The sequence below is a fragment of the Mesoplodon mirus genome (genome assembly GCF_964341445.2).
Source record: "Mesoplodon mirus genome assembly, chromosome: 4".
NCBI lineage: Eukaryota > Metazoa > Chordata > Mammalia > Artiodactyla > Ziphiidae > Mesoplodon > Mesoplodon mirus.
Genome location: NC_138979.1, coordinates 12,777,371 through 12,798,494, shown reverse-complemented (window position 1 = coordinate 12,798,494; position 21,124 = coordinate 12,777,371). Strand labels below are relative to the sequence as shown.

The following is a 21,124-nucleotide window of genomic DNA, read 5'->3' as shown; positions in this document are numbered from 1 at the left end:
TGAGAGTGCCCTGAGGACAAGAACATGTTCTGACTCGAATAATTTCTCTTTTCATCCCCAGCATTTAGCACAGTGCTTGGCTGGGATACATAAGGCATTTGTGTTTATTCAAGAGAATAGAAATCTCAACTTTATGCAGAAAAAGGTTATTTTCAACAAGATCCACACTTATAAACTGTGTCTCTTGAGCAAATAGGTTAGCTTCTCTTTGGCTGAGTTCACTTATCAGTAAAATGCAAAACAAAACAAAACAAAACAAAACTGTAGTCTGGGGCTTCCCTGGTGGCGCAGTGGTTGAGAGTCCGCCTGCCGATGCAGGGGACACAGGTTCGTGCCTCAGTCCGGGAGGATCCCACATGCCGCGGAGCGGCTGATCCCGTGAGCCCTGGCCGCTGAGCCTGCGCGACCAGAGCCTGTGCTCCGCAACGGGAGAAGCCACAACAGTGAGAGGCCCGCGTACCACAAAAAAAAACAAACAAAAAACAAACAAAAAAACTGTGGTCTGTTCCTCACAGTGTCTTGAGAAGATTAAATAAGTTAATGAATGAAAAGGGCTTAGAGCAGGGCCTGGCCCAGAGTAAACAACATTCAACAAATGTTAGTACTATTGGATGAAACAGTTGCAGGGAGCCCACACCCACTCCAGCCTTGCAGGGATGCAGAAGAATCCCCAGAATCCAGCGCACGACATGAGCTGGGAGTAAAGTAGATAAACCGTTAGTCTGCTTGTCTCTCTCCCTCTTTTTCTCTCTCCACCTGCACAGTGTCTGTTTACAATTGCTTTGTTACCTTCCTTGACTTTCTTTTGGTTGCCGCTTCACCCATAACTGTAGCTTATATGTGACTTTGACTTGCCATGGGACCAAATCTGGGCCCAATTCCAAGGCAGTCTTTCAGTTCTAAAGCCCAACAATAATCAAGTACAATCTGCGTCTCTTGAGCATATTTGTGGGGGAGACCATCTTATCTTCACATGCTTGACAGGACAAGGCTGGCTCTGAGGCAGGTGTCACCCTGTGGTCTCCTGAACTCCTCAGCTTCCTGGGGAAGAATCCACCTGGCTTATTTAAGTGATCAGTGTGTCCAGGCTCTTTCCCCTTCTTAGCCCTTGGTCCACTGGGGGATAGATTGGTCATAATCTCGTTGTCGTTTATCTTTTGGTCAACCTTTCTTGTCTTGTGACTGTTAAAGACCCCCGGACATAGAGTAAAATATTTTTAACTCTACTCATCTGAAAATGTCATGGAGAATGTTTAATGTTGACAAAAAAGATACTGAGCAATACTGACAAAGAATAATGAGACATCTAGAACCACAAAGTGGCTGAATTTTTGAAAGGGAGAGGAGAGATAGGAGACAAGTCAGTCAACTGTGTGTGAGGTACCAGACAAGGAAAGTGAAAGTGCGGACTTCTGTCTTTTTCCTGATGAATATTATTACCATACACCATGTAAATTAAAATTATTGAGCAAGAGGCTCTCATTAGGTGACGAGCCACCATCTTATTTCTGTTTTTGAAGGTTTTAATTGCACTTTCTTTTATGGCACAGCAGTCAAAGGAGAGGTGATTAATTTATATTTTGTTTATCCAGACACCTTCTTGATACTTCCCTAGGCTTCACAGAAACCAACATGTGTAATGCTCTCTAAAGCTTTTCCTTGTAAAGACCATTCTCCTTACAATAAACATTTACTATACCCATTCGTGAAAGGAATTACAAGTTCTATCTATACCATATTTTTTATTCAGTCTAGTTTTCATAAATATTTAAGTTGATTGCACATGAGTTTATTACACACACTTAGAAGTGTGTTTTTCTGTCCCCAAATAGGAGGATATGAAATACATATCCTTCCAGTCTGTTCATCTTTGGAGACTTTTAGATCTTTACAACATATACTTTAACATTTCTGCTACTTAGGTCATCTTGATCCCATCACAATGACTTCCTAAAACATTTTTGTTTTTAAAATGATTTTCCTCAGAAAACTGGACAGCCACATGCATAAGAATGAAACTAGGCCACTATCTTATACCATAAACAAAAATTAACTCAAAATGTGAGACCTGAAGCCATAAAACTCCTAGAAGAAAACTTAGATGATAAGTTGTTTACTTCAGTCTTGGCAATCAATTTTTGGATCTGACTCCAAAAGCAAAGACAACAAAAGCAAAAAATAAATAACTGGGACTACATCAAACTAAAAAGCTTCTGCACAGCAAAGGAAACCACCAACAAAATGAAAAGACAACCTACTGAATGGGAGAAAGTATTTGCAAATCATATATCCAATAAAAGGTTAATATCCAAAATATAAGAATTCATAAAACTCAGTAGCAAAGCAAAGCAATCTAATTTTTAAAGGGCAGAGGATCTGAATAGACGTTTTTTCAAAAAAAGACATGCAGATGGCTAACAGGCACATAAAAAGATGCTCAACATCACTAATCATCAGGGAAATGTAAATCACTACCACAATGAGATATCACCTCACACCTGGTAGATTGGCTATCAGGAAGACAAGAGATAGCAAGTGTTGGCCAGCATGTGGAGAAAAGAGAACCCTCGTGCACTGTCGATGGGAATGTAAATTGGTGCAGGCTTTATGGAAAACAGTATGGAGGTTCCTCAAAAAATTAAAATGATCCAGCAATTCCCCCTCTGGGTATTTATCTGATGAAAATGAAGGCACTAATTTGAAAATTTTCTACACCCCCACGTTCACTGCAGCATTATTTAACACAGCTAAGATATGGAAACAACCTAAGTGTCCATCAATGGATGACTGGATAAAGAAGAAGTGGTATATGTATACGATAGAATACCACCAGCCATAAAGAAGAATGAAATCTTGCCATCTGAGACAACATGGATGGACCTTGAAGGAATTATGCTAAGCAAAGTATCAGACAGAGAAAGACAAATATTGTACAATTTCACTTATACGTGGAATCTAAAAAACAAAACAAATGAACAAACAAAACAAAAATCATAGATAAAGAGAACAGAATGGTGGTTGCCAGAGGGAAGGGGGGTTGAGTGGGCGAAATGGGTAAAGGGGGTCAAGAGGTCAAACTTCCAGTTATAAAATAAAGTCATGGGAATGTGATGTACAGCATGGTGACTATATAGTCAATAATATAGAGCATATTTAAATGTTGCCAAGAGAGTGAATCCTAAAAGTTCACTTTGTATGGTGATGGATGGTAACTAGACTTACTCTGGTGATCCTTTCACAATGTATAGAAATATCGAATCATTGTGGTGTACACCTGAAACCAATATAATGTTACATATTATACACAATTTAAAAATTTAATTAAAATTTAAAAAATAAAAGAATTTCTCTCAAACCCTCTTTTTACCCATACCTTACCTTTTTTTTTTCCCCTTCCCTTAAAACTTGACTTCAAAAGTCTTCCAAAAACACATATTGTCTCTTGGTAACATTTAAATACCTTCCGACCTTCTTTTCTTGAATTTATTCATTCATTCAACAAATATTTACTGAGCACTTAGATGCCAGGAATTATTCTAGTATTGGAAGTATAGCAGTGAACAAATACCTCTGCCCTAATAGAACTTACATCCTAGTGGAACAAACAAAATAAACTACAGACACACACACACACACACACACACACCACACACACACACACACACACACACACACACACACACGATGTGCCTTCCTAAGACCAGAATAAATCATATCTCCACTTTGTGCAATACTCCCTTCTCATCGTTTTGGAATAGATTGGGTAGAACAGGACACCTAACTGGAATAGATTTTGTTCAGTGTTGAACTGCTTGAGTTTCTAATTTTTATTCCTTGTGGAATTTACTGAATGCTACATGGTATTGTGATTATTTTTCACATACCAAAATCTTCTCACCTAAATTGAAACCACAAGTGGGCTGGATTCATGACTTACATCTCTCCCACCAGCTCTGCTCTATAATTTATATATTCAAATAGTTGGCACTTCCCCGGTGGCGCAGTGGTTAAGAATCTGCCTGCCAATGCAGGGGACGTGGGTTTGAGCCCTGGTCCGGGAAGATCCCACATGCCGTGAAGCAACTAAGCCCGTGTGCCACAACTACTGAGACTGCACTCCAGAGCCTGTGAGCCACAACTACTGAAGCCCACGGGCCTAGAGCCCATGCTCCACAACAAAGAGAAGCCACCGCAATGAGAAGCCCGTGCACCACAACGAAGAGTAGCCCCCGCTCACCATAACTAGAGAAAGCCCATGCACAGGAACAAAGAACCAATGCAGCCATAAATAAATAAATAAATAAATAGATAGATAGATAGATAAATAAATAAATAAATTTATTTTTAAAAATAGTTGATGGGATCAAGAAGGAGCAAGTGATTAAACTTTGATAATGTCAATACACAATTCTGAGCCAATTATCTCTCTACTTGCCTATCTGCCTACTCATCCACCTGTGAACATAGAAAATATCCTTATTGTTTTGGGTTCTCACAGTAAATCTCTGTTCTCTGAGGTAGTTTTGCTAAAGTTTCTGCAAGAAAGCTAGAATTTCTTATATCTTTAATCATAAATTGATGTTCTTTCTGGAGATTAATTTTACAGGAGTTAATTTTGTAATTTCCAAGCTCTTGTTTCCATGTTTATGTAGAAATGAAATTCATTTAAGTACTGAAGCCCTTATTTACACCACTTGGCAGCCTTCATGGGAAAGAAGTCCAAGTGAAATACTTCTATTTATAGCAGCAGGAAATTACAATTCAGGGGTTCCCATAAATTATCTCTTTTTAATCACTCAGTCAGATCTCCCTCTCTGATGCGCTTAGCCCAGGGTACTGGACGTCATCTTCTCACACCAAATGATTCTTCTCACTTCAGGCAGCATGCTCAGGGAGAACTACACCTGCTTTGTTTCATAGGTGGCTCTGAGTAATCACAGGGTCGAGATCTCCAATCTTACAAAGCTACCCTGTAATTTTAGAAAACAGGTAAACCTATTTATGCTTTCTTGCCATTCTAATTGACCTTCCCAGCATTAGTTCCTAATTTACTAACATCTGACTATGCATGTTAAGATGTTCAGTTTATTTATCTTACAAAAAAGGAAAAGGGTTAAGATGATATAGCTGGAAAGTAGTAATTTTTGCTTGGAGATTTTATCACAATATATGGTTAGTGCATTTAATGCATGATTAGATTCTTTCCTTGGCTGTAGTAAATAGAATATTGGATTATAAAATATAAAACTTTTTTTAGTATTTGTTATGATTATAGAGTTTTGTGTAATTCTCCAATAGCAGCTGATTGGATTATTTTTGTATTTTTTTCTTTAAATTAAAGGGAAAACTCAAATGGACTTTAGTTGATCCTCCTCCCACAACATGCTTCAAATAATACTTAAAGATAATTCCCACCCCTAATTTACTGCTAGTGGAACAGAATGCTCCATACTTGTAAATACATAATTTAGGAGATTTACCTGCCTACACTAGCCTAGTCCCATTTTGGGACTTTCAAATATATAGCAAGATTTATTATAGCAAAAGATACAATGCAAGATCAGCAGGCAAAAGATACACATAAGCAAAGGCTGAAAGAAGTCACACACAGACTTCCTAGTCCTCCCTGTCTCTCTGCTAGCACAGCATAGGATGCTTCTCATAAGAGATTGCTCCACCCAAGAAAGCCCACCTGAGTCATGGGATCCAGACTTCATAAAGGTATAAATTCCAATTACCTATAGGGAAACACCAATTTGAATGACAGTAGATTTCTCTCAGACCAGAAGGAAATGGCACACCATTTTTCAACTGCTAAAAGAATCAACCATGTGTTCTCTATCTGATGAATCTATCCTTCAGCAATAAAGAGGGAGAAATAAAGACATTCCCAGATGAGGGAAAACAATTTATTGCTAGCTGGCCTACCCTTACAGATTGGCTAGCTTAAGGAAGTTCTTCCAATGAAAAGAAAATAATGAAAGAATCTGGAAGGATCAGGAAGAAAGAAGGAAGAGCTAAAATATGGGTATATACAATAGACTATTTCCTCATGAGCTTTATACATCATATTTGATGATTGAAACAAAAATTATAAAAACATCTGATACTCAAGACGATGGTATTTAAAAGTGGAGGCAGTAAAGAGACCTCCATGGGTGTGAGGTTTCCATATTTCCCTCAAAGTGGTGAAACGTGGATACCAGCAGACTGTGATAAGCAATATATGTATATTATAATACCTAGAGTAACCACTACAAACTAATACAAAGAGCTACACTCAAAAGCAATGTAAATAAATCCAGATGGATAAATAAAAAATGTTCAAGTAACCCACAGGAAGGCAAGAAAAGAAAAAGGAAAAGAGCCAATCAAAAGGCAGAGATTGGCAGAGTGGATTAAAAAGTTATGATTCAACTACATGCTGTTTAAAGAAACTCAAATGTATCAATATAGGTGGGTTGAAAATGAAAGGATGGAAGAAGATACCATGGAAACATTAATTTTTAAAAAAACAGGAATGGCTTTTTAAATATGTATTAAGGTAGACTTCAGAGCAAAGAAAAATTCTAGAGACAAAGAGGGACATTACATATGATAAAATGAATCTATCTGTGAAGAAGACATAATGATCCAATGTATATGCACCAAACAACAGAGCCTCAAAATACATGAGGCAAAAACTGATAGAGCAGAAAGGAGAAATAGAAAAATCCAAAATTATAGTTGAGGACTTCAACATGCCCCTCTGAGCAACTGATAGAACTACTTGACCTAAAATCAGCAAGGATATAAACGAGTTGAACAACACCAGAAATAAATAGGATTTAATTGACATATTATGGAACATTCCATCACCAGCAACAGAATACACATTTTTTCAGCTGCATTTGGAACATTTACAATACCCTGGGTCATAAAACAAGCTTCAGCAAATTTAAAATAATTGAAATCATACAGATTATGTTCTCTGACCATAATAGAATCAAACTAGAAATTAATGACAGAAAGACAAGAAGAAAATCTTTAAGCAAATGGAAATTGAAAGATATACTTCTAAATAATCTCTGGGACAAAAGGAAGCCTCAAAGGACTTAAAATATACAAAGAACTGAATGAAAATGAAAATACAACTTTCAAAATTTGTGGGATGCAGCCAAAGCAATGCTGAGAGGGAGATTTATTTTACTAAAATGTATTAGATAGAGAGGTCATAAATCAATAATCTAACCTCGGGCCTCCCTGGTGGCGCAGTGGTTGAGAGTCCGCCTGCCGATGCAGGGGATACGGGTTCGTGCCCCGGTCTGGGAGGATCCCATATGCCGCGGAGCGGCTGGGCCCGTGAGCCATGGCCGCTGGGCCTGCGCGTCCGGAGCCTGTGCTCCGCAACGGGGGAGGCCACGGCAGTGAGAGGCCCGCATACCGCAAAAAAAAAAAAAAAAAAAAATCTAACCTCAAGAATCTAGAAAAATAAACCTAATACAATTAAAAGGAAGAAAATAATAAAAACAGAAATCAATGAAATTTAAAACAAAAACAGCAGAGAAAGTCAATGAAATCAAAAGCTGGTTCTTTAAAAATGTCAATAACTATGTCAACAGTACTATGAGAACTTTAATTCAGCACCTTAGATGAAATGGACCAATTCATCAAAAACTTCAAACTATCCAAACTCACCAAAGATGGAACAGATGCCAAAATCATCATTTAACTATTAAAGAAGTTGATTTCATAAAACCCTTCCAAAAGAGAAATCTCCTGACCCAGATGATTTCATTAGTGAGTTCTGCCAAATATTTCAAGAATTAACACCAACTCTAAACAATCTTTTCCAGAAAATAGAAAAGAGAATGTTTCCCAACTCATGTTATGATACCAGTATTATCCTAATGTCAATACCAGACAAGGACATTATAAGAAAAGAAAATTACAGCTCAAAATCCATCATGAACATAGATGAAAATAAAACCTTTCTGAAATATTAGCACATCAAAGCAATATATAAAGAGAATAAATAATTCATCTCAGAGGAGTTTATCCCAGGAATGCAAGGCTGGTTCAATATTTGAAAATAAATCAATGTAATCCATATTAACAGTATAAAGAAGAAAAAGCACATAATCATATTAATTGATGCAGAAAATCAGTTGACAAAATTCAGCATCTATTCATGATAAAAAATAAAATTGTCAGCAAAATAGGAATATAAGGGAACTTCCTCAACCTGATAAAAGTCATCCACAAAAATTACACCATACTTGGGCTTCCCTGGTGGCGCAGTGGTTGAGAGTCCGCCTGCCGGTGCAGGGGACACCCGTTCGTGCCCCGGTCTGGGAAGATCCCACATGCCGTGGAGCGGCTGGGCCCGTGAGCCATGGCCACTGAGCCTGCGCATCCGGAGCCTGTGCTCTGCAATGGGAGAGGCCACAACAGTGAGAGGCCCATGTACCGCAAAAAAAAAAAAAAAAAAAAAAATTACACCATACTTAATGGTGAAAGACTGGTTGCTTTCCTGCAAAGATCATGAACAGGACAAGTGAGGAGAGAAAAACTGTTCCTATTTGCAGACAACATGATTGTCTAAATAGAAAATCCTTAAGGAATCCACTTAAAAACAAAAAAACTCCTAGAACTAATAGGTGAGTTTAGCAACATGTCAGGATATAAGTTCAATACAGAAAAATCAATTATATTTTTATATACCAGCAATGAAAAACTGAAAACCAAAAACTTTTAATACCATTTTAATAGGGCTGAAAAATGAAATATGAAATTAAAGTGAAAGAGAAAATGCAACAAAACATGTGTAGAACTTTTATATTGAGAACTGTAAAACACAAAGGAAATCAAAGAATCACTAAATATGTGAAGAGATATACCGTGTTCATGTGTTGGAAAACTCAACATAGTGAAAATGTCAGTTTTCCCTGAGTTGATCTAGATTTGATACAATTCTATCAAAATTCCAGCAGCATTTTTGGTAGATAGAGATATGCTCATTCTAAAACTTTTATGGAAAGGTAAATAAATTATAATAGTGAAAAATCATTTTGAAAAAGAATAAAATTGAATCATTCTACCTGATTTTATGACTTACTGTAAAGCAACAGTAACCAAAATAGTTTGGTATTGATGAAGGGATAGACCGGGACATGAATGAACAGAATAGAGTCCAATAATAGATGACAGAAGCATGGTCAATGGATTTTTTAATTGAAAAGATTATGATATAATTGTAAATTCACACGCTATTGTAAGAAATAACAGAGTGAGCCCATATACCCCTAACCCAGTTTCCCCCAGTGATAACATTTTCAAAACTATAGTACAATATCACAACCAGGATAATGATGAATACAATCCAATGATTTTATTCAGGTTCCCCCAGTTTTACTCCTACATGTGTGTGTTTTTGTGTGTATTAACTTCTATACAATTTTCTCACATGGGTAGGTTCATGTTAAGATAATCAATAGTTCTATCACCACAAGGATCATTCATGTCTAACTGCTCAGCACCATTTGTTGAAAAGTCTATACTTCTTCCACTGAATTGCTTTTGCACCTTTGTTAAAAATAGTTGAGCATATTTGTGTGGGTCTGGGTCTTCTGTTCTGTTACATTAATCTGTGTGTCTGTCCCTCCACCAGTATCATTCCATCTGGATTACTGTAGCTACACGGTAAGATTTGATATCAAGCAAAGTGATTCTTCCCACTTTATTCTTCTTTGTCAAGTTTGATTTAGCTATTCTAGCACCTGTGCCTTTCCATATAAATCTTAGAATAAGATATTCTATTCTACAAAAAAACTTTGCTTGGATTTTGATAGGAATTACATTAAACCTAGAGATCATTTGGGGAGAATTACATCTTTAATATGTTGCATCTTTAAATCTATGGACACAGGATGTCTCATCATGTATTTAGGCCTTCTTTGATTGCTTTTGACAGCACTTTTTAATATTCAGCACACAAATCCTGCACATGCTTTTTAGAAGTTTATACCTAAGGATTTAATTTTCTTGGCATAATTGTAAGTGCTCCAAATTTTTTTTTTGGTTTTTAACTTTGGTTTCCACCTGTTCATTGTAACTATATAGAAACATAATTGATTTTGTATGTTGTTCTTATATCTTCAGATCTTGATGAACTCAATTCTTAGTTCTGGGAGTTTTTTCAGTAGATTCCTTGGGATTTTCTACATAGGCAATCACGTCATCTGCTTTGTCTTTAGTTTTCAACAGTTTGATTTCAACGTGTCTGGAGTGGATTTCTTTGGGTGTACCTTATTGACATTCACTGAAATTCTTTTTCTTTTTTAAAAATTATTTATTTATTTATTTATTTATTTATTTTTGGCTGTGAGGGGTCTTGGTTACTGCACGTTGGCTTTCTCTAGTTGCAGTGAGCAGGGGCTAGTCTTTGTTGCAGTGCGTGGGCTTCTCCTTGCGGTGGCTTCTGTTGTTGCAGAGCATGGGCTCTAGGCATGCGGGCTTCAGTAGTTGTGGCACACGGGCTCAGTAGTTGTGGCTCAAGGGCCCTAGAGTGCAGGCTCAGTAGTTGTGGTGCACGGGCTTAGTTGCTCCGTGGCATGTGGGATCTTCCCGGACCAGGGCTCGAATCTGTGTCCCCTGCATCAGGCAGATTCTAAACCACTGTGCCACCAGGGAAGTCTGTGAAATTCTAGACTATGTAGATTTATGTCTTTAACCAAATTGAGGAAACCATTTCAGCCCTAATTTATTCAATTTTTTTTTTCTGTGCTTCATTCTTTCTCCTCTTCTTCTGAGTCTATGATGACACCAATATTAGCTCTTTTTTATTGCACCACAAGTCCCTGAGACTCTGCCAGTTGCTTTTTCAATCTTTTGTTGTCCAGATTGGATCATTTTTATTGATTTATCTTCAAGTTCATAGATTGTTTCTTCTGTTATCTCCATTCTGCTATTAAACCTATTCAGGAAATTGTGTTTTTTAAGTTTTGGTTATTGTATTTTTCAGCTGCAAATTCTAGTTTTTTATCTTCTATTTCTTTCTAAGACTTTCTAACTCCCTAGTCATTTCAAGAGTGTTTGACCTACTTGTTTGAACAGTTTACAGCTGAGTCATCTCAGCACTGATATGTTTTGATTGTCTTTTCCCATACGAGGTGAGATTTTTCTGGTTCTTCATATGTTGAGTAATTATATAGATTGTGATATTATGTTATGAGTCCTTCAGTTCTTATTTATGGGTCTTACACTTATTCTAAGAAGAATGTTTCTTTTGTGTGTGTGTTTTAGCAGTCAATTGGCCCAGATGCTTTCAGTCTTCAAATTTCAACCAGTGTTTTGTGGGTTGTTATTCCACCATTAGTCCCATTTTCAAAGGCTTTGCGGTGCTATTTGGATCAGCCCTGCATGTGTGCAAAATAGTGTCCAGTATGGGACTTGGGCGGTAATTTATACCATAGTTCCATCTTCAAAATCTATGTACGTGCCGTTTAGGATCAGAACTATGCACACACAGCTTGGAAGTAAGCCTAGGAATATATAAACCATTTTATAGGGTTGCTTTCCTGAGCTCCTCCCTCTCCATGATCTCCCTTGTCTTTTTTGGTTCCTTGGAGCTTCCCTTTTGGTCCTCAAGCCAAAAAAACCTTTATCTACCCTGTGCTGCTACACTCTTGCCATGACTGCATCCATGTCCACAGCCAAACAGCAGGAGGACTGAGCAAGTATAAGGCAGTTTTAGACTCTTAGGGACCTTAATGTCACCGCTGCCACCACCGTCACAAGCTTCCTTAGAAGATGGGATACAAGATAATGGATAAAAATAAGAAAAAAAAATTTTAAAAAGGGTTTTCCTCCATTGTCTCTCTTTCCTGTTTCTCAATCAGGCTTCTCCTTGGGCTCTCTTTGTGCTGATGCCCACTTCCAGACTTGGGGCTATGTTTAGTTCAGCTTGGAGAATATTGGAGGAAAATTAAAATATAAGCTCACTGTCAGTTCTGAAGTCATTCAAATGTCAGTCTTCTCTGATCTTCCTGTTGTGAATTATTTTTCAGAGTTTTCAAATAGCTATTGCATGCACCCTGTCCAGGTTTTATGACTGTATTCAGTAGGAGACACAGGGTGAAGTGTGCTTACTCCCTGTTACCTGGAATGAGAACCCCTGTCACTGTTTTGTTCCACTCATGAGAGAATTAGTAAGATATTAATACTGGTTCAAAGATCATTTGAGAATATATGCATTTATATCCAATTTAATTAAGGAATGTTAGAAAAAGATTTTAACCTTTGGGAGTATCTTTTCCATGGAACAGAAATAATTTGCACCTCTACTAAACAAAAATCTGTATGTTAAGTAGTAACTTCTCTAAGTCTGGAACTTTTCATTAAGAGTATCTTTTAGGGGCTTCCCTGGTGGCGCAGTGGTTGAGAGTCCGCCTGCCGATGCAGGGGACACGGGTTCGTGCCCCGGTCTGGGAGGATCCCACATGCCGCGGAGCGGCTGGCCCCGTGAGCCATGGCCGTTGAGCCTGCGCGTCCGGAGCCTGTGCTCCGCAATGGGAGAGGCCACAACAGTGAGAGGCCCACATACTGCAAAAAAAAAAAAAAAGAGTATCTTTTAATTAAAGAGTATCTTTACTGTTTACTAAGTACATTCTATTTTCCCTAAGTACAGAACTAAATACGTTTCCCTAGATAAACTTTGCATGAGTCTTTGCCCCTGCATGACATGGAAATTCCATGCCATCCTTATTTTGTTTTTGTCTTTTTCCATGTTTTGGATAATTGTTCTTAAAAGTGGGATCCAAGTTGTTCTTGCAGAAGGTCTCAACTGAAGCACGAGATGATATAATAAGACTGGCCTAGACTCTCTGAGGAGGCAACCTATTTTTTCCCAATTCCATAACTATTTATTACATACCGACAATGTACCAAGTCTCTTGATAAGCAATGGTACAGAAAAGCAATGCTTTTTATAATATGTATCAGTCACGTAGTAATCTCTTGAAAAATAATTTCTGCGGCAAAATCTAGAGACTATAAAGCTCTATGATTGTCATGGAAACTTTGAAAACTCTGTAGGGTATTGTTGTTGAGGTATATATAAACTACTGTATTCCTGCGATGCTCTTCAGACCAACTCAGAGTACAGTCAGTGCTCATTCGCTCTGTGATGTTGAGTGTTTACTCTCTAAGGAAAGGCAGAGGAGGAACAGAAGGGGAAAACGTGGAGGAGGACGAAGAGGTTGCAGTAGCACCGGAACCGACTGGAGAAGGAAGCCCTGAAAAAGAATGGCTCCCTCCCTCCGATCCTGACTTCCGTGTTTATGTGTATGAAGTGACCAGATCCATACTTCCCATCACCAGTATAAAGGAACAGATTGAGGTTCTGGCAAAGTAAGTGTCTATATATACATACACATTTTCAATTTCTGAAAAATGTTTTTGATGTTACTGATTTGCACTTTTTAGCCAATTTTCAAACAACTACACCATAATAAAACCGAACTTGTATAGCACCCTGCCTCTGACTCTGAAGCAGAAACACAATGAATTGGAAATAAATCCTCCATTTCTATTTTAGATCATATGTCTGCCAAGAATCAGAGCTAGGAGCTGGAAATTACTTCAAGAAAAATGCCTAGGTCATATTCTCCAGCTAAACCAGGAAAAGCATCTTTCAGGGTGATCCTAAAGAAGTTATGAATGAAGGAATCCTATTTTGAATTATTTGTAAACTCACAAGTTGTTTTCTAATACAAATAGCCATCCCTTATTTTTATGTTATATGTCTGATATTTTGTGTTTCACGTTGCTCCAAAGTGGGACTGTGGGTATGCTAAGAGATGGTTCGGCATGCTGTATAAGCCAGTGAGGTCGCCTCCTAAATGAGAGCATTTAATCTGATTCCGCTAAAAGAAGGCTGAGAACCTAACTTTATGACTGACAGGAAATCTCTAGAAATGGAGGCTCGCCTTCGTGACTGACACCAGACAGTCGTGAGCTCCTGGCTTGTGCAACAGCTGCAATCTCCGTGGGGGCTTGTACCTTCTCCAAATAGAAGTGAATTGCAGGCACCAAACCTGGATGTGACAACTGCAAGAAACACAGCCGCCAGATCACTGACTTCTTGTCAGGCGACTCTGGAAGGGAGCGTTTTTGGCTACCGAAGTTTTCCTTGGTGTCCTTCAGAAATGATGACTCAAGCAGAACTCTGACTTAGCTCACTTCAACACTTGTCAAATTTCCTCATGCTTTCTTCCTATCAGAAATAGTTTTCATCATTCCCAAATAATTGTTTTTTTAACCTGAACCCACACCAAGAGAGCGATACAGAGATGTGTCCCCATGCCTTTGGCTCCTAGAGGCTGTTACAGGACACCTGGCTGGCACTGAGAGTCAGTTTTCTGCCTAATCCTTTCTCTTGGTTTTCACCATTGTTCTTCTTCACTTGGTTCCATGTACAGCAAGAGGAAATTATTTCTTTACAATGGGCAATCCTGCCTTTACTCCATGATGTAGCAGCCTCAGGTGACAGAGGATTTTTGCAGGTGTGCTTACTGACATCTTCAGTGAGAGCCTAATCTTAGGAGAAACTCACAGGCAAAGTACACCCCCGCACCTCACCTCCTCGCCTAACTGTTAGTAATTTTTCCCTTTTTGCCTCTTCCTCTCTCCTCTAACCTCAGTGTTACATAAATGCCATGTCTTTCTCTAAATTTAAAAAAAAATGATAAAATTTAAAAGAAAAAGATGATAAAACTTGAAAAGATTTGTGAACCTCAGGGTTCACAATGGTCCTGTATGTTTGTCTTTGTCTCTGAGTTTAAATTCCTTAAAAGAAGGACCACATGTCAGGACAATGCCTTGGATTTCAGATTCAAACATTTGAAAATACTTCCCAAGAGTAAGATAACATTTAAAAACTGTGTTGATACAAATGTAGTGTGATATTGATTTGTATCTTGCTATAAATATTGGGGAAATTAGCATTCATTTCTTTCTTCCTGCTGAATGAAATGTTAGAATTTCAGTTTATGTAAGATAGTTTAAATATAGTAAACATAATGTTAACTTATAGTAAATACATTTTTTAAAGTAAAGCAAACAAAAATCAGAGGGAAAGTATCTTTTACAAGTATAATTACAGAGATATTTATACTCAAAGCATCCAAAGTGAGATATTAAACTTGATTGATTCAATCTCACTGTAATTGACACAGGTACGTGGCAGAAAAAATGGGCGGTAAAATTCCAAAAGAAAAACTACATGATTTCAGCTGGGAACTTCATATAAGTGAACTAAAGTTTCAACTTAAATCCAATGTTGTACCAATTGGACTGATCAAAAAAGGAATCTTCTACCATCGAGCTTTGCTTTTCAAGGTATTTAAGATGTTTTGCTCATTTCCCACTAGGTAAAAATGTTTTGTCTTTATCATTGTGGAGTGAGCCAGTTGCTAACAATTAACTGGATGATATTAATCCTGTCATTTAGATGTACTTATATTTGGCATATATATGTATGTGTATATACATACACACACGTATATTCACCAGACTATTGGAAACATATTCATTCAACATTTATCACACACCTACTCTAGGCCAGGGCCTCTTCCAAGGTCTGGGAATATATGGATACTAAAGTGACAGTCTTGGGACTTCCCTGGTGGCGCAGTGGTTAAGAATCTGCCTGCCAATGCAGAGGACACGGGTTCGAGCCCTGGTCCGGGAAGATCCCACATGCCCCAGAGCAACTAAGCCTGTGTGCCACAACTACCGAGCCTGCGCTCTAGAGCCCGCGAGCCACAACTACTGAGCCCAAGTGCCACAACTATTGAAGCCCACGCACCACAACTACTGAAGCCCATGCACCCAGAGCCCGTGCTCTGCAACAAGAGAAGCCACCGCAGTGAGAAGCCCGCGCACCACTATGAAGACCCAACGCAGCCAAAAATAAATAAATTAATTAATTAATATAAAAACATTTTAAAAAAAAAATAAATAAAGTGACAGTCTCTGCATTCAAGGGGGACTTAAGCCAGACTTGCAGGTTCTCAGGTGACGTCAGGGAAAGTTTCAAGGGAGGAAGTGATATGTGGCCTCAGAATTAGAGGCTACATAGGATTTCAGCAGGTAAAGAAGGAAGACAAAGGTGTTCTAAACAATACAAATATTTTATTTAAAATAACAGGTATGAGAGTCAGTGGTCCATTTGAGGGATGTAGGGTAGTTGGTCTGGATCCAGAAAAGTGGGGAGGGGTTGGATAAGGCTAAAGCACCAGACAGTAAAGCACCATGTGAGTTTGTACTTGATCTTAAAATCTGTGAGTAACCACTAAAAGTTAAGGGGAAAGTGATTTTGAAAGACCACTCAGGCAACAGAATGGGGAATGAACTAGAACGGGGGAAAGACTGGAGACGGGAAGACCGACTGGAAGGTCACTGGAGCCCGATACTAAAGCCATGGTGGAGGCTGTGAACGAGAGGTGAGTTTGGCAGGAGATGTAAGAGATAAAACTGAAAGGAGTTGTTGACTGCCTAGCGGTGGTGTGAGAAACGGCATGAGAAGAAGAAAATGATTTCCAGGATTTGGGCAGGGTAACTGGAAATGATGGCATCATTCACAGAGATGTGGACACTGGGGCAGGATCAGGTTTAAGGGAGGGGGTGATCTTTTTTTTTTCCTCCATTGTATCCAGTGTCTGGAGTATAACAGGAGCTGAGGAAATTGTTTCAGAGCCATAGACTTAAATGTATAAACTTCCTAACCTCTCCTGAACACCTATAAACCTCATTGCATCTTACCTCCAGTTCCAAGACAATTCTGTTTATAATCCAAATGCCAGTCTTTCTTAGTTCCTTGGATTTCTTGCTCTATCAATTCTTCTCTCCCATCTTAAATCTCTTTCTCTCTACTAGCTGTTTTACCTTTAAAATCTAAACTTAAGTCCAAAACATTTAAAGAGAAAACGTAAATCTTTTCTCATTATATCTACAACTACTCCTATAAGCGCCTATCACCATGACCACCATCATTTTGAGCTTATGTGCCAGGCACTTAATAAACATAATTGTGAAGAGTCTCAAATATGCCAAATGTTGAAATTACTACCTTTGTTTTAAAGATAAGAAAATTGATACTTAGAGAAGGAATTTACCCAAGGACAACCAGAGATACAGCTGGAATTTGAACCCATGCCTATCTGAGCCAAAACCTACCATACTGCTTCTATCTGAAGATAATTCTCATTCCCGGTCTAAATTCTGAGTCATCTCAACTCCTAGTCACTCCTTGACCTCAGTTTCATCCCCAACTCCCTGCAGTCTGGCCCTTGTTCCCTCCCAAGAAGGATCACAGTGATCTGTTTTCTGTCTTGCTTGATACGTGAAAGAATTTGTCACTGATCCTTCTCTTTCTTTAACACCACTTCCTTTAGTAACTTCTGTCCTCTCTTGCCACTTCATCTCTGTCTCCTTTGGAGACCTCTTTTCCTCCACCCTTGTCTTAAATGTTGGGGTCCTGACCCAGAACTCAAGGTTCTGTCCCAGCTCTTCTCTTTTCTCCCTTTACGTACTTTGTTTGGTGAGGGCATCCTCCTACATCACCTTAAATACGACTTACATGTCTCAGGTTTCTAGATCATTTCCTCTGTCCCACAAGCCGCTCCTGATTCCAGGTCTATCTGTCTGTTTACCCTGTAGCTAGCTGCCCTTGTGTGTCTTGTAGGCACTGCGTTAGTCTTCTCAGGCCACTATAACCAAGTACCACACATGGGGTGGCTTAAACAATAACAGTTATTGCTCACAGTTCTGGAGGCTGAGAAGTCCAAGATCAAGGTGCCAGGAGATTCAGTGTCTGGTGAGGGCCCACTTCTTGGTCGGCAGTTGCCGCTTTCGTACCGTATCCTTGTATTTCAGAGTAGGGGGAGGGCCCTTCCTCCTCTAATAAGGGCACAATTCCCATCATGGGGGCTTCACCCTCATGACTGCCTCTTAAGGGACCCACCTTCAGAAAGAAAACAGGAATCTCAAGGGGAAACATTTCAGTTCATAACGTTACAGCAGACTGAATTCATTACCCTCACACCTCACCTGAGTCATGCAGTTAATCATCCAGGTCTTGCCTACCACTGAATCCTGAACACCAACACTCACCGGTAGAACGTGTTATCCTTCCATTCCTCCCAAAGCGTTCACTGCCCCTACATATACTCTTCATCTTCCCGTTTTCTTCCAGCTCCTTTTCTCCGTGGAAGCCTAGATAAACTGTCCACAGACCATGCAACCTGCTCACTGACTTCCCTCGTCTGCGGGCCCCAGTCCCTCCGCCCCTCCGCCCTGCCTGCCCACACTGGGCCAATCTGACTGCATGCCCGTCCCACAGTGACTCTCGGGCTGCAGAACGCGACGGTGGGACGTGCCACAGCCAATTCAGGGTCCAAGGTGGTGGATGCACGTGCTGCCTGGCCGTCTTTTCCAGCTCTTGGCCACGGGCTTTTCCTGTTTTCCTCAGCAGCTGTGCCCCACATCTGCCTTCTTCCCTAAGCTTTGTTTCCTACTTCACAAAGAAAATAGATACTTCCAGATTCAACTCAGCTGAGGTCAAGAACTCAGACTCTGGGCACTCCCTGGCGGTCCAGTGGCTAGGACTTGGCATGTTCACTGCTGGAGCCCTGGGTTCAATCCCTGGTCTGGGAACTGAGGTCCCACAAGCCAGCTCTCTTATCCACTAATGACGTGGCTAGGAAGTTTCCAGATTATTTAAAAAGTGCCTTTAAAATCAGGACAAATTGAAGAGACAGCTTCCGAGGAACATATGCAACCCCTGAGGACAGGGCATCAGGCGGCCCAAGAAGGCCCAACCGCTCACAGTTCTGCCCCTCCGGCTCCAAAACACCTGTCTACACCACACAGAACCAATGGGCTAGAAACAGGTCCCCGCCACTCCAGTCCTGCCATTCCATCCCACTGCGTATCACACCCAAGGAGCAGCCCAGGAGCGTGGAAAGATTGATAGACGCACTAGAGCTGAAAGCCCGTGGAACAGCTTTTCTCCAATTACGTTATCAATCTTGTGCTGATACGATGCAGCGCAACTGCCTGAAAAATGTCCCTTCCCAGCAGGACCTACACAGAGATTTTGAGTCCACAGAATCTTGAGCAACAGGGGAACTTATCACATTTTACCAACTCCTATCACAACACCCCACCTTTTTTCCAGCCTCCTTTCTAAGCACTTCGTTGTTGTTGTTCTCCAAGAGTGTATATTTCACCTTGGACCAAGGTGGGTCTTTCAACCAAGGCTTTTTCTCCGCCCCTCCCCCTCCTCACTCTTGGTTGATCTCGTGTTTTCTCCCCACAGGCTCTGGCTGACAGAATTGGCATCGGCTGCTCTCTGGTTCGCGGGGAGTATGGCAGAGCCTGGAATGAAGTCAAGCTGATGAATGAATCCCAAAAGGGGGTGACTGGGGCTCTCCCTCCCCTGGAAACTTACATAGTTGACCTCATGTTCCATCCAGGGGCACTGATAAAGTTAAGAAGCCGAGAGGCAGATCTTTACAGATTTCTCTAAACTTCCAAATGAACACAAAAGGTGTTCAAACAAGAAATTCATTATATACGCTTTCTGTGAAGTTCACCGGTAGATTTTATCAATATTTCTTTAAATAAAAATATTAGAAATGCTCTCCCTGTGCAGAAATGAGGTCACTAGGATTGGACTTGGTTGTGCTTCTGAGTTCAGGCTTTTGGCAAGCATTCAGTCTGATGAGATCAGATTACACTTGTGTAAAGCTTATTATTCTCGAAATTAATCCAGCCCGCTGTTTCCTAAGGAGCATCTCTGCCCTTTGGGGATCATGTGTAGAAGCACCCAGCTACTGTTCCCAGGACGGTGCCCTATGACTGTCATTCTTCATGTTCCGGATGCTCCAGGAAGACTTGGTTAAATCAAGTCCATGTTTTTTTGTGCCTTCAGTCGCCTTGTCTCACTCCCATAAAGTAAGATTATTGATATTTTGAATATTTGTAGATCTATTTTAGTATCACAAATTCCTTTCTAAAATTTTTTGTTCATATTTTCCCAAATTTATCATTAAGAACACTGTTTAGTATACTTCACTGGACTAAAAATATTTCTAAAAACTATTTCCATACACTGCACTTGTCTATATTGACTTGGAAACATACCTTCAGTTAAAAACAATTCAGATATGCTTTTTGCACATTTGAATGCTGGGTCACAAAAATATGACTTCAAATTTACATGACTTAAAAGTTCTTTTCTGGAAAATTTTGAAATGTAAGTATAAAGTAAATCTTTGCTGAGGAATTGTGTTTTCAGTATTGAGCACAAAATGGGGAGCAAGCACCCATTTCAAATGGCAAGAGAAAATGAATCTCATGAAGTATACATTTTCTTAGCCAGGGTTTAAGTCTAAAGTTGACCCGTCTAATCATTTTGCTAGAAGGTTTTCAAAAGTGAGTTTGATTTTAGAAATTAAAGTGAAGATTATTCTGTATGAACCAATGTGTAATTTCAAAGAATGTGTAATTCTTTATTTCAAAATAAGGTTCCTTACATCAAATGGTGTGGTAATTATATTTATCACCCAGTTTCATGAAGAGAGCACAGATTATAGGATACATATCTGTCTAAGCATTTCCAAGTCTCTCTTGATCCAGAAAGCATTCAAAGTGGATTAAAAAGATACATAAGATATAACAAGATAAAAATAAATGAAAAACAGGCATAAGTGTAGGGAAGAAAGTTTGACAAGGCCAGGAATAAGCTTAGAATTCAAAACGCAGTCCATGAAAATCCTGCGTATTTGTTAGAGGTAAGTGAAAATTTGACTCAAAACTTTCTAGCAGCCAGTGCAGAGGGGAATGCTATCAGTTACATGATTGGTAATAGGGTCCACTAGATAAAAGCACAAAACAGCTTCCCAAGAGGAACAAAGACCAGGGGAATTCTTCTTTGGGAGCTTCATACAGATGACAAATGCAATATAGAAAATAACATCTTTGAAAAACAACCTCCTGGCAAGTTCTGGAAATAGTTTTCATAGGCCAATGGCCAAAACATCAAAATGGAATGAGGGAAAAGTTCCATGCAGAGCCACTA

At 39.4% G+C, this 21,124-nt stretch overlaps 1 protein-coding gene across 2 annotated transcripts in view; it reads left to right on the top strand.

Moving 5' to 3' along the window:
* The window catches only part of ARMC3 (armadillo repeat containing 3), a 92,998-nt gene extending 72,745 nt beyond the window's left edge, over positions 1–20,253 (top strand). For both annotated transcript variants that reach the window (XM_082616815.1, XM_082616814.1), the window contains exons 16-18: positions 13,189–13,389; positions 15,216–15,378; positions 19,361–20,253. In XM_082616815.1, the coding sequence (XP_082472941.1) occupies positions 13,189–13,389; positions 15,216–15,378; positions 19,361–19,570 (574 nt within the window). In that variant the 3' untranslated portion in view covers positions 19,571–20,253. The remainder of the gene's footprint in view (positions 1–13,188; positions 13,390–15,215; positions 15,379–19,360) is intronic.
* The last annotated feature ends 871 nt before the right edge of the window (positions 20,254–21,124 follow it).